General features: G+C 35.0%; 2 protein-coding genes across 2 annotated transcripts; both read right to left on the reverse strand.

The window, feature by feature from the left end:
• Positions 1 to 937: 937 nt before the first annotated feature.
• LOC145152828 (large ribosomal subunit protein uL11) lies at positions 938 to 1,824 on the reverse strand. The gene has a single exon (XM_079075433.1). The coding sequence runs from the start codon at positions 1,639 to 1,641 to the stop codon at positions 1,141 to 1,143; it is 501 nt and encodes a 166-aa protein (XP_078931559.1). The 5' UTR covers positions 1,642 to 1,824; the 3' UTR covers positions 938 to 1,140.
• A 958-nt stretch (positions 1,825 to 2,782) lies between these two features.
• On the reverse strand, positions 2,783 to 5,950 carry LOC145152844 (putative catabolite repression protein creC). Its single transcript, XM_079075434.1, has 10 exons — positions 5,417 to 5,950; positions 4,849 to 5,160; positions 4,670 to 4,778; positions 4,399 to 4,580; positions 4,202 to 4,285; positions 4,022 to 4,115; positions 3,839 to 3,926; positions 3,635 to 3,740; positions 3,467 to 3,559; positions 2,783 to 3,354 (listed from the first exon to the last, which is right to left on the reverse strand). Exons 1-10 carry the CDS (start codon positions 5,612 to 5,614, stop codon positions 2,983 to 2,985), a joined length of 1,638 nt encoding a protein of 545 aa, XP_078931560.1. The 5' UTR covers positions 5,615 to 5,950; the 3' UTR covers positions 2,783 to 2,982.
• Positions 5,951 to 14,769: the final 8,819 nt, after the last annotated feature.

Here is a 14,769-nt window from a genome sequence, read left to right on the forward strand (position 1 = left end):
TAACATTAAATCTATAATCATTTTCTGATCTAGATGAATCAATGACCATTCACCCAAGCTAGGGTTCAAAACTGCCCACTAAAGTTTTATAATCACAAATTTGGTCGTGAAAATGGATTAACGATTATAAATAATACACTTGAATATAATATATAACACTTGGATACAAGAAGTTTCATCATTAATTTGTGATTAGTGAACCAAGGACCTAGTTCACCATCGATGGCAGCTTCAGTTCATCAATTAAGCATAAAAATGGAGAAAAAAAAACTACATCGAGGTCTTCACTACACAGATTTATTGCTAGAATTCCACTCACATTTTAGCAATTGCTTCATAATTTGAAATCTTCTCACAAATTCAAATTCTCCTTCTCATTTCTAGGAGTAAATTATCCAAATCAGAGAGGAAGAAGCATCGGGGTTTTAGTCTTCAAATATTTCATCATTTGGTCCTCTAGTCTTCAGTTTCACTAAATACTTTAATTAAGAATTAGTATTTACTTTAAATCTTAAATTAATTTATTTCTTTGAAAATTAACTTAGATCAAAAAATTTAGCCCAAAAACGTAAGTGTTACAAAAACAACTTCCTCTAGTGACTCCTTCGTTCCGTGTTAGGATTTTCAGGATGAGCAAAATCTGGTTAGGGTTTTCAGGATTAGCAAAATCAAGCTTGAATCAATGTCGTTAGAAAGAGAACTTCAAAACACGAGCACAGTTTAATTGAGTCAGCTATTCCTATTCAATCATATAACACTTGATTAGGGTTTATCCATGCCAATTTGCCAGCAGTAAACTTAATACGTGCATCGTCAACCTCCAATCAATCAATTGCAGTATTGCAATTTACCATAGACTAAACCTCAACACCGAAGTTCACATAAACATCTACTCATCCACATAACATAGTAAAATCTAAAGTTCAAAAAAGAAGAATTTATGCAAACAGTCGTATTTTCAAACCAAAATCAAAAACAATAATTTTGATTACAAGTGTGATCCAATTGAATCATTCATCTAAGATCAACGTAGATATTCAAAATCGGGGTCTTTATAATATATCAAAAGCAGTAATTTTCAAAATTCCTACATAGAAACACTCTGAAGAAAGATAGAAATACGAGAAAATCAAAGCATCATCAATCAAGAGGAATCTCCACATCACCATCAGCAATTTCCTGTTGCAAATCCTTAGGATCCTTCCCATCGACAGTACAACCAACGGAAACACACGTCCCGAGGATCTCCTTGACAGTTCCCGCCAACTCCTTCGCCATCGACCTTGGCCTCATCACTTTCGCAATCTCGATAACATCATCTAACGATATGTTTCCAGAATGCTTAATATTCTTCACCTTCTTCCTGTCGCGTTCCGGTTCTTTTAGGGCTTTGATAACCAGAGCAGCGGCGGATGGAACAACGGAGACTTTAGCTTGCCGGTTTTGGACGGTAAGCTTGACGGTGACTCGCAATCCCTTCCAGTCCTTGGCGGTTTCTTTAGCAATGTCTTCTCCAATTTTCTTGGGAGAGAGACCAAGTGGTCCGATTTTCGGGGCGAGTGAAGATGCAGCTCCGACCTCACCACCGGTGACGCGGACGTACACGTCAACAACCTGAGATGGATCGAACTTAGGAGGCATTTCTCCGGTGAATTGGGATACAGAGGTGGTGAGGTGCGAGGGTTTGAGAGAACGGAAGAAGTGCAGAAATTAAAGTGTTAGCCATAACTAGGGTTTTGTTGGTTAAAAAGATTAGATGGACTAAGCTTCATAATGGGCCTCTATGATTTTGGGCTTGAGTATATGGGCTCACTTTATTGGGTAGATTATTAAACTTTACAATGTTGGGCTATCAACTCTTTTCATGTATCATGGATCTTAATGACATGTAAGATACTATCATAATCGGGTCTTTTGAACACCTTTTAAGTTGTATAGTTTAGAACTTTAGATGGCTTTTTTTTTTTTTTTTTGCATTTTTTATATTTAATTATTTATACTACCTAAATGAAATATATGCAACAAATTTTATTACAATGATACATCATATCAACAAAATAAATAATACAAAAAGTTGTATAATATATTCTCATCCATCCCGAAAATATCTATACATATGCCAAATGATTGAGTTGCCCTGCTCACGAACTGTGTGCAACTTAAAACCGTTTCTTTACCGTAACAAAAAACACACCAAAGTAGGTGTGTGTTAAATCAATCTCTTCTCCTTCTCTTCTACATAACGAGTGATGCCCGGACCAAATTGGGAGGATATGCATGTCGATGTTGTTCCTTACTCTTTGAAAGCACAAAAACCTTTAATAGAACCGAGTAAAGTAAGAAAATGTTGGTTATATGTTGACATATTTCTAATTATTTATTCAAACTCAAAATGATTTGATGGTGAATGGGAAAGGAGGTCCTTAAATAGGGATGAAAAGCCAATTATGAGTTATGGTGGAAAGTAGAAAAATGACAAAGCAATGAGCATCTTAGAAAGGATATGCCATTGGCACAACACATAAAGTGCACCCAAATTGTCCAAGCCCCATGTTGCTTGGTGGCCACTGTCACATTCTTTGACTTATGTCATACTTATCTGCTTCATTTTTATTTAAGTTTTCATCGCTTTATTGTTTAAACCAAGTTAATTTCCTAATGATTTACATCCGAAACTACAAATATTGTTTTAGTAGATGCAATAATGTAACATCAAGAAAACTCTCATGTCATAAATCACTTTTGATTGTTATGTTAGTGAACATAACTTACATTCCAAAGAAAAAAAAAACAAGGTAACAACTTTCATTATTAAAATTAGTTATTCAATATCTTATCAACAAAAAAAAAAACAGGCCCTCTTTATATAATCCTAATCTCATTCATTCCACCACACACACACACACATCGTTAGGCTATATATTATTAACAGCACACAACTCGTGCCTTTAAAAGCCTGAAAAAAAAAACCCGGTAATGATGTCATTGCCTATACCCAAGTTTGGGCTTTTCCTTCAAAGTTGTGGCTGAAAGTGATGAGTCAGAATTGGGCTCGGTTGACGAAGTGGGCCGGGCCCAAATCTTGATGTGGCCTTCTCGACACACAGTGAGCACGGATTCGTGTGTGAAAATTAAACCCGAGAGTGGGTCCGTGTGGACCCGGTGGACTACTAAAGGGGAGAGCTTTGGGACATCACGCATGCTTGGTGCAGGTCGTAATGTGCCAGGTGGCCATGCGTGGTCCCAGTGAGCTGACTGGCTCCCAGTGCTCATTGTTGGGGACCCACCGGGAGCCCTACGCATTGGGACCACCAACTCCTCCATTTCCAAATCCCATAATAGTACTTGTGTGTCCTGTTGCATCAAATTATAATTTAAAATTACTTTTTTTTAAATGATTTATTTCGTATATAGGGGTATTTTGGTCATTTAATGAAAAATGGATATACTAATACAACATTATTACCTGACCAACAGACCCAAATCGATATACAACATTTTCACTAGTTCCATCTGAATTCGGGGCAGACCAATATGAATCAAAAGCAACCCCGCTGACCTGTCACCCGCATTATAATAATATCAGAAATGAGAAAAAAAAAAACAAAAAGGGTATAAATGTAAAAAGACATACCCATGAGCTATGTCCTTCACCCCATGCAACAATTTTCCTTTCTTCCATACTCCATACTTGAACAAGGTCATCTTCGCCTCCGGTTAATATGTATTTACCATCCATGCTGTCATTTCATTGGTTATCAGTTACACTTGTTTTTTTACGAAAAAAATTAAATAATAATAATAATAAATTAAAGAGTTAAAGAAAGGAGCTTTTAACCTCCAAGTGCAACATAATAAAGCACCATAATAGCTTTTGCCTCCACATATAAGTTGTTCGGTTTTAAAATCAAAAACTCGTAGATAACCTACAACAAATATTATCTTAATTATAATTAATAAACTTATATTTACAAATACAAGAGATTAAATATACAAATCATTATATATTATATATTAATACCATCCCGTCCAACAATAGCTATATAGGCTCCATCACTTGAAAAGGCAATACTGTTAATTGAACCTTGACATATATGCCATCTTGCAATTGGATTCTGTACATAGGTAATAAAAATTTAAAATTATAAATTATAATTACATAAAAGAAAATATACAAATTTGGATACATGTCAATTGGTACCTTGCTGTATCGTGCATGTGAGACAGAAAACTGATTTTGATCTTTAATAACTGGGAATGAAGGGTCCCCTGAACCATCTTTATTCTGGATATATATATGGTAAGATTAATAAAAATATTAATAAGTTTCCATTATTCACCATATTAATTAGAGACAGACTATTATTATTATTATTATTGTAAATGTAAATGACTTGCCTTTTCATATACATACATATTTCCATCTGCATGTGCAACAATGAAAGTTCCATCACCATTAGGTACCCATGCAATACTTGTACAGCGAGTGTTATTGACACATCCATCTTTGTTATAATGTTGGGCTCCAACAAGCTTTTTTCCACCATCTTGTAATTGTTGTCTTAATGACACTGAATAAACTACAAAATTCACAAAACATGTAATGTATAACAAAAAACTGACACTAGTCGTTGAAATTTTGTCTTTTGAGAAAAATAGAAATGAATACCATCTCCAGAATTCAACCCAATGAGCAAATCATGTCCATCTTTAGCATCTGGATCAAAAGCATGGGAAATGGGATTTGAAGTGCTGAAATTTATAGACTTTATAGGATCCTGCGTATGACATTATCACATTAGAACCAAATTCATGTTGATTGTTGAAGGTGAAGTAACTAGTAAGTACCTTATCTTGAGAATTTAAATCACTGATGAAAATTGCATCACCAACGTTGAATATCAAATAAGTTCCTTTTCCATCAAAGTTTGAATTGGGTGTATAGCTATTGGTATATGAAGAACTTAATGATCCAACTTTAGTTGTTCCACTTGAAGATTTGCTTCCACCATTGCCTCCAACAAAACTAAGTGCTCTACTACCATTTCCACCACCTAAGAACTTTGCTGCTGCTGATTTTACACCACTACTGATGCCTATACTTGAAGATGAAGATGACAGAGCATGGACAGGTTTATCCTTTAGATGAGCAAGAGTCACCTGGGAAGAATATCATGATTTCGAAGTCAGATTAATCCTTGTTACTTTTCTTTATGGAATGGATATCGAACAAAAGAAGATATTAGTGATCTTCACATCTTTACCTAATAGCATACATAAACAATCCAACAGGTTACCAATTTTATGTTCTTACAGAAACGCCCAAATACTGAATTAAATACAGGTCGATTGAAACAGAATTAGAAACATGAGAAATTTATCGAAATTAGGGTGGATCAAGGACCGGAAATATTACCTGAGTAACAGACTTGCCATGGGCATAGTGAAGGAGACCGGCGGGATGACTTTTCTCGTACTTAAGCTTATACCTTCCTTCCGGCGTTTTGAAATACGTCTTCAAACCCGGCGCTTGTTGTCCGCTGCCGGCAGCGTTGTTGTTGCCTGTTGTTGACGACGAAGACATCATTGAATTATGGTTCGATGCACTGATCATCGCCACGATCAGATGAATAGCTAGTGCTATGTACTGTGGAATTTGTACAGGAAAACGCAGAAAGAAATTGGATCAAAGCACATTGTTAAAAGCTAGGGTTTACGGAGGTTTCAAAAGGTTTTTATGATGGTGATGATCCGTTGAGTTGATTTTTGGGGCTTATCGATACTGAAAGATCAAATTTGCGAATGGAAATCAATTGACAATTGAAGTTAAACTGTCGTAGGCAAACAGGGACAGGTCTCTGGTGTTGTTCATATGCAAATTTTCCTAGGGAAAAATAAGAGCATTTTTGCCTTTACTTTTTTGTTTATTTGGCTAAGATCATCCACGTTGCCATTCGCCACTTTTAACCTTCTTCTAAGACCAATTTCAAAGTATTTGAAATAGAAATAGACTTTACAAGTAGAAACCACGGGTTAGAGAGAAAAATACTATTGATTAGTTCAAATTAATGGTTACATTGTTATGAATATCATGATTTTTTTGTGTAAATTTTGGAAATAATTTTAACAAAATATCAATACTACAAAAATATAACTATGAAGAAAATGCAGCACCAAGAGATTTAGTGACAACAAAGATGAATGAATAAAGCCCCAAAAGTTGCATACAACTTCACTATCACCATTAAAAGCAACATGAATTTGAGAACCAAAACTATTGCAACATTCAGTCCCTGTGTAGAATTGGTCTCCAATCAATAACCTTTATACTTAGAATAAGTCCCACCCACAAATGTGTACAAAATAATGATGAAATTTGAAGCCAAAAAAACCTTGTGCACAATTTTGAAACACTACCATGTGTAACATGTAAAGCTTTTGATCAACACGATATACACATCTCTCAAGAAACCTACACCCTATTTCTTAAGGTGAACCCAATTTTAACACAAGCCAAAGAAGTATATTTATCCAGGTCCTAAAAATTGGTAATATCTGTAACGAAAAAGTTTAAGCACGCACAACCACCTGCAACAATGACAGGAAATGGGTGCTGCAAATCTGCAATTGGTAGATTTAAAAGTAAAGTGCTTTAAAATAAGCTAAAATGAAAGTATGATGTTGTAATTGGGTGAATTTCGAAGTACCGTGCTTTTAAATGAACTAAAATAAAATAAGCTAACAAGTCATTATTTTTATAATTGGGTGAATTTCGAAGTACTATGCTAAAATAAAACAAGCTAACAAGTCATTATTTTTATAATTATTAACAACACAATATCATCTTGCTTCCCTTTGAATTCCAAAAAATTCTCCTAACAAATGCTTGTTGTTTTTTAGCTCCAACCTGCATAAAAAAAGTAAATACTTAAATATACAACTAACAAAGCACAAGATTAAAAGAAACATTTGAATATACATATCCCACATTGGAGCAGTATTGATAAAAAATTGCCCATTTGCAGATAATGAAAAATGAACATACCCTGAAATCAGTCTTCCCACGAAACTTCCTCGACCAACCAACTTTCATAAACAATCTTTGCATTTGTTTTCTTTATACATTTCTACATAAAAACTAAGATAAAAACACTTAATTTAAAAAGCCTTTTCACATATTCTTTTCCCTCTAAGGTAAATTTCATATTCCGAATGAACATATAAATGCCATAGAGAAAAGAGTTTATATTTTTATTTGATTCTTATAAAATCCCTAAAAAAATGAGCCCAAAATAGTGTAAGAATAAAAATATAGTTGTACAAGCATAAGAAAAGTGAATACATACTTACCATCTCTTGAGCGATCACTTACCACATCTACACATCTACACTGAATGAAGTTGGAAATATAGCAAAGCCATTTTATAAATACCAATTCAATATAAGTCGTATTCTTGTTTGGCAATCTGGTGTTCTACAAGAAAAAAGGAACATTTTAAATTTAAAAATTAAACAATATAACATTATATAAGAAGATTAGATCAAATGAAAAGCAATCAATTTATGACGAAAAAAATAATTGCAAACTCATATAAATATTTTGGTTCATGCGTTTTGTCAAACAGTTTGTATGCATTTTCCTTTGTCACATTACCATCTTTTATGAGGCCAACGACTCCACCTTCCACAACTCTCTAAATTTCATTGCTACCATCTTTCAATCATAAATAGATTCCCAAAAGAAAATAGTGAAATCATCAATTCAAGATTGTTTGATGCACAAGAACTAAGAAACGGGACTTTATCATCTGTAATCGTAATCCAAGAACATGTTGTTGGATTAGATGTATAAGCCCATAACTATTATTGGTATGTACTCGACCCGAGAGTAGCATGGTCCATTTGGTTTGCATATCATTAGGACAATTTGTTAGGATGAATTCTTGAGAGAAGGTTATATATGAGTTATTAATATATTATAAGTTATAATATATTAATATGAAATCATATGGTTTTAATTAGTATTGATCAAGAATTAATTTGGAGTTAATTTAGTGATCAAAAGAGACTAATTAAATCTATGGGGACTAATTATTATAATTAGTTATATTTATATGTGTTGGGCTTATGATCCATGTTGAACTAAGTTTATGTATGGATACATAAAGAGTTGGGTCATATGAACCATGGATCATAAAACTCATGGGTATGAATTTGGGTTATACCCATGACCCTTGGAATCCACAAATATAAATACATGCTCTTAGCCTCAAAAACACCACTAGAGTTATTCTTGGAGTTCATGGGTGTTTTTGGGTGCATGGAATTCACTCTCAAGTTCTACCTTTGTCCATGATGTGTTGTGACTTCATTTGAGGCTTCCACACTATTGGGGCTAAGCTCTTAAGGCCAAATACATCAAGACTTCAAGCCACATAAAAGGTATGTTACCCTAACTAGTATTTTGTATGGTATATGACAATTGCATGCTAGTTATAGGCTTAATACCTTGGAAACACCATTGCATGTATAATTAGTGAAAACATAGATCCATGGTATTTAGGGTTGTATGTGCACCATATGATATTGTAGTATACAAAACCCAACACATGTAAGAAGAAACTCGATTTACCTGGCTAAGATAGGATAAAGGGAGTTAATACTGGAAACTCTTTATTGTGACTCTTTTACCTTGATAAGATATGATGAACCTCTTGACCATTTTAATTGGTTCCTAACGATTAGTTCCTTTCGAAACTTTGTGATTATGGTGTTGAACGACTATTAGGGTTTTCAAAGTGATAATCAATATAGAGAGAGGGTTCAGGCGGCGAGAATAAAGGATGAAACAAGATTGGGATGAATGATTTCCCAAGATTTAGGGTCTTTAGTAAATAGGGGTGCAAACGAGTCGAGCCGAGCCCGAGCCTGGTCAGGCTCGACTCGGGCTCGTTTAAGTTATATGAGGCTCTAGCTCGAGCTCGGCTCGATTCGAGATTTCTTTTACTGAGCTCGGCTTGAGCTTGTAAAGAAATATACAACCTCGGCTCGGGCTCAAACTCGATTCGTTTTTTGTCTCTCTCTCTCTCTCTCTCTCTCTCTATATATATATATATATATATATATATATATATATATATATATATATATATATGCATAATTGTGGCCCAATCAAAATTAAATAAAAAATTAAATAATTAAATAAATAAATAAATAAATAAGGTTAATTTAGTCATTTGTTTAATAACTTCCAAAAATAAACTCGTCACCATCTTTCCCTCACCCCTTGTCGCATACATTAACCCGAACCCTAGATTGGATGCTCCAGCCGCAACCTCTTCAACCGCCGCCGCCCAGCCGAGATTGACCGCCTCAGCTGCTGCCGATGACGCCCTGAATAGTCGAGCATTCTTTTGCGCCGCTACTGCCGACGAAGCTGGAAGCCTGGAGCTGAATCTTGCACGATGTCGTCGCCTGTGACTGCAAGGATCGATGAGTTCGCGGTCACCGCCGCTTCTTCCTTCCCCGGTGATGCTGGGAGCAATCAGGACGACCGTCGGGGCTAAAGAATGGACCTGGTTAGCAGCTGCGTTGTCATGAGCAATCAGAAATCCTCGAGTAAGAGCATCTGATATCTCTCTATCTCATCTCCTTCGCTCTTCTAGTGGATTGATGTCACGAACGACGTTGTCCCATAAATATTGACAATACCTCTTTTTTGACTGATGAAGATGTTGGATTAGTGTCTAAGTCCATAACTATTTTGGTATGTACTTGACCCGATGGTGCATGGTCCTTTTGGGTTGTCTTCACCAAAGCAACTTGATAGGATGAAATATGGAGAGAGAGAGAGAGGATTAATTATGATTTATTAATATATTATGAGAATAATATATTAAAGGAGAAATCATATTGTTTAATTAATATTAGTCAATAATTAATTAAGAATTAATTTTGTGGCTAAAAGACATTAATTAAACTTAAGGGACTAGAACTGTCAATGTATGATAGTTGAATATTGGGCTAATGGACTCCATATTAGAGGGGTGGACGAATTCTATGGGGAAACCCATTAGAAATCGTCCAAGGCCTCTAAGGAGGGAGTCCATGGGTTGCTTAGGGCCTAAGCAGTCAAATTAGGGTTTCCTTGTTAGATAACCCTAATAGCCTCACTATTTAAGGACCCCTAGGGCACCAAAAACGTGGCCAACTGATTCCTTAGGGTTTCTACACGTTTTTGGGTGCCTCCTCTCTTCTCATTCTTCATCCTCTTGCTCTTGGTGTTTGTGAGCCATTAGAGGAGTGACACTTGTGACTCTAAGCTTTCTAAAGCTATTACAAGGAGGATTTGAGATTGTTATTGCTACATAACAATCAAGGTAAGATCTAAACCCTATTCTTATGTTAATATGATTAATTGTATGCTAGATCTAGGGTTTATAGCTTTGGATATTCAATTGCATGTTCATTAGACAAATTAGATCCAAAAGCTATTAGGGTTTGCATGTACACCATAGGAATGGTGTTTTGCTCAAAACCCATCAGTGGTATCAGAGCCATGGCTGTTTGTTTGATGTATTTGATGCTATTGTGAATTATCCTTGCTTAAAGATCGAAATTTAGGGTTTCTGGGGGCTGAACTCGCCGAGTCCATAGATGAACTCGCCGAGTTCATGCCTGACTCGACGAGTTAGCTGGTCAGAAAGAGGGAAAATCGGGATTTTGTGCTATTTTGGCTGTGGGATAGTTACCAAATCGTTTTTTATTGATATAAATCAGATTTTTATGATATTGGGTGATTATCTTTGCCAAAATTAAAGATAACTTCATATTAGTTAGATAATTATTTCCTTATATGATTAGATTTAATTATTTGAATTATTTGGTGAATTATCTTGCAAGAATTTGAACTAGGTCAAATTAGATAACCACCAATTAATTGTTAATTGCCTTATTTGAATTTTGTGATCTAGAATATTCTTGACAAAGTTTGGAAAAGTTTCAAATTAATCCCTTTAGGTTTTATAGTTTAAATTTGAACTTAAAAGTTTTGTTTTTGAAATTTAAATAAGTTAAACCCTAATGTTTTGAAATGTTTCAAAACTTGCCCTCAAGTTTTGGAATTTAAAAGTTGATTAAAAGTTTAATTTAGAAATATTAAATTCTAAAACCCTAGTATTGTTTTGAAAAGTTCAAATCACACCCTTATGGTTTTATTAATTAATTAAGGTGTATAATTAAAAGAGATTTAATAAATCCATAAAGTTTTGGTTCACATTTAGTTAAATTAAAAGTATAGTTTATTAAATTAGACCACCTAGTATTTTAAAAGTGTAAAATACACCCTATACTATATATATGTAACATTAAAAGTCTAATATTATATATGAGTAAACAGTTAGTCGTACCGTTAGTAGGCCTCATTCACGAAGCTGGTCTATAAGGGGTGTTTAAGGAAATTGCCTATAAAATATCGATTGAATGGGTATCCACTCTTACCCACCGCACTCTTGACTAGTGGAGGGTCGTTAGCCGAACGGGTAGGATAGGACAGAAACCTTCCATTATAAGTATAATGAAGTACAAAAGTAACTAAATGCTTTTACAAAATTCCAATCTTAGTTACTTTAGGCAAAAGTGAATTGATGCAATTCCATGAAATTACACTTTGTGCCCTTGCGAAGACGTTAGTGGAGCGTGTGTGGTTAACCGGCACACTAAATGGTTCTAAGCAAAGGTAGCAAAGGGTGACTCATTGTTTGTCATAGTTCGGTGGAGCGTGTGTGGTTAACCGGCACATCGAATAGGTGACTGTAACATTGGGGGCACCATGTAAGTTTGCATGGTTATTCACACCCTGTTTTGTGATCCTCGGCATCCCAGTCACAAATCGAGGGGCATATCGAGATTTAAACATGCCATTGAAAAGTTCAATGAATCTCAAAAGATCTAGGAATTTTCAATAGATTTAAAACTTAAATTTCTTTTTCGTTTTTCATGGTGGAAATTAGTGAATCGTCATTCACTTACCTTCAAATGTTCTGCAATTTGGGTTACGACATCCCTCTTCCAAGTTGTAGAGTATTGTGTTGGGTCCTAGCCTTAATATCTCATTTGGGTGATTTATTAAGGACTCAATCAATCAACTAACTTGAATTTTTCTCCCGTTTTGTAGATGTCAAAGTATGACAACTATGGTCCTCCCAAATCCCGTGGAACAAGCTTTTCACATGAAGATGATATTCCACGATTCGATCGAGGAACACGAGATCATGCTTCACTTCCTCCACCTCCTCCTATTGATCTCCCTAACCCACAAGTTCAAAAGATTGAAAAGTTCAATCTCACTCAAGCCCTTTTGGCAAGTAAACATGAAGAAGGAAAGTCAGTGTGTGCACACGTCCTAGAGATGAAGTCACACATTGATAGGTTAAGAATGTTGGGATCTGTTGTCTGTGAGGAGCTGGCTGTTGACTGGGTTTTTCAGTCACTTCCTGACTCATATAGTGAGTTCGTAAGAGAGTACTATATGATGAACCACGACGTAACCCTCATCGATCTCACCTATATGCTTATTGCTGCTGAATCAGCAATGATTTGGCGCACTGGAAAAGCAAAGTTGATTGGTGGATCTGCCTTCCAGACCTCTATGGATATAGGCAATGGCAACGAAAGGCATGCCATGATCGAAAAGTTTGATCATAAGAGAAAGGCAAAGTCAGAAGTAGTTTCGTGTGCTGTTCCAAAAGAGTCAATTTGCTTTTATTGCCAAGAGAAGGGGCATTGGAGACGAAGCTGCCCTATTTACCTAAGAGATGGGAGAGTCAAAACGTATGGCTCTACTTTAGGTAAAATCCATTAGCTAACTCTTTTAAGTTCCTATTCTAGATTCTTAATACATGATGTGATAAGATTACATTTGATGTTTTGTAGGATCGAAGAAAAGAAAGGAAGCTTAAGGGAAGAAGTGAGCTGAATCTAGTCGTGAAGAAATGGATTTCGATCGCATTACTTGAAGATTAGATTTTTGAGCTACTACTTGGAGTTAGAATAGATTGCTAAGAAATATGTATTAACATAGTTTTTCAATTGAATTGCATCGTAAGGACAAATTTTTCCGCAATAAAATAAATTTTGATTTTATATTATGTATCCTTGCAATGGCGTGTATGAAAAATTGATGTTTGTAAGTTTCTATTATTAGCAATAATGGATTTGATTCTTAATTATGTTATTTGTGGAAAGGTCAAGAATTTACCAAATTGGGAAAGTTTCTCATCGCCCAAGTTTCAATTGGACAGAAACTTGGAATCATACAACTTGATTGCATGATGAATGAGAAATTACATATTTGGAAATTAGACTAATTCGTTGACAAAGTGTCAAGTGAAGTACTAGGAGATCAAGTACACAAGGTAGTGTGTTGATCAAATCCACCACAAGAGTAACAAAGATATTCGTCATGATTTACTAAGGTTAAGTAAATATGATTATACTTATGAGATTAAGTGTAATTCTGAATTGATTGAAAGAGTTTCAATCAATAGCAGAACGAATAAGAAGAATCAAGTAGGCAGAAAGATAAAAGTTTCTCTATTCTAAGAAGAAGGGAGAGTATCTTTTATTATGTTTTATGATAGGTCTTAATGATTAAGAACCATATCTCAATTGATCCTCTAAGTGAGTCTTAGTGCAATTGTATGTCTAAGAAGAGGAATCGAGAATTGAAGAAATAGTTAAATCAAGAAGTCAATCATACTTCGTTCCAAAAACAAGTCTTAGAGTTAAGATTGTAACATTGAGTGACAAGTCTTAAGAAGGTTTATAACATTCATCAAATGTAGAATTTGAAAAGGTTTTCTTATTCTTGCACATTTGAAATTGGAAAGACAAAGACCAACTAGGACTAATTTTGTGAAGTGTTTTGTCTTGATAAAAGCTACACTAACTCTTGAATATTTGTTTGTCGAGAAATGTTTATTGACAAAAGAATCTTATATGTCAAGGAGTCAGTGGGAGTCTTAATGGTCTTGAAAAGTTTCAAGAACTAATCAAGAATAAACCTTATCGATCATCACTAGCACACGACTTGAGGTTTACAACCCATCGTGTTGACACTATCTTGTTTCTGTGCGGTTCCAATTGAGTTAATTATGCATGTGAGTTATATGAGTTCTCATTTGAACGCATAAAAGGCAAGCACTTTGATCAATGAAAAGTACATTGATAGGAAAGGGTGAGCTGCTTAACTACTTGGAAGACATGGTGGGCAGCCGTGTTACCATAAGGCAAGAGATCAAGATTGAGAAGGTTCGGTCCATATGAGTTTGGATTTGTCGCAAACTTTGGTTTTGACAAATTCGCATGGATAGGAACACATACACCATTAAAATCTAAGTGTCATAAGATTCCCTCCTTCATGAAGATGACTGTGAGGAAATGCTTTCACTAAGAGAGATTTTAAGAAGATAGTGATTGTGAAATTGTATTCTCAAATTCGATTATGGTTACGGTATCCCTTTCCATAATCCGAATTGTGAGATTTGGCAATTAGTCTGAATTGTTTAGACACACATATGAGCTATCTAAGGCAAAGGTGTATAAGATTAAGAAGCTTAGATAAAAGATTATCAATGCATTAGGTATTAGAAATATGAACTTAAGAAATTCAATAGGTATTGTTTTCTGGAAGTTTAGCTGTTTTCTGAATACATGTCAAAGCTAGTGGGAGCATAAGTGTTATGCTTATATGATAATAATCATCATGAT

Source organism: Lactuca virosa, chromosome 1 (genome assembly GCF_052849685.1).
Source record: "Lactuca virosa cultivar CGN04683 chromosome 1, Lactuca_virosa_CGN04683_v6, whole genome shotgun sequence".
Taxonomy (NCBI): domain Eukaryota; kingdom Viridiplantae; phylum Streptophyta; class Magnoliopsida; order Asterales; family Asteraceae; genus Lactuca; species Lactuca virosa.

Coding starts and splice junctions, on each gene's coding strand:
- LOC145152828 (XM_079075433.1), bottom strand. CDS start 1,641: ATGCCTCCTAAGTTCGATCCATCTCAGGTTGTTGACGTGTACGTCCGC.
- LOC145152844 (XM_079075434.1), bottom strand. CDS start 5,614: ATGATCAGTGCATCGAACCATAATTCAATGATGTCTTCGTCGTCAACA. Junction 4,581..4,669: donor TGGGTTGAATTCTGGAGATG/GTATTCATTTCT, acceptor TGAATTTTGTAG/TTTATTCAGTGTCATTAAGA. Junction 3,560..3,634: donor GTGAAGGACATAGCTCATGG/GTATGTCTTTTT, acceptor TGCGGGTGACAG/GTCAGCGGGGTTGCTTTTGA.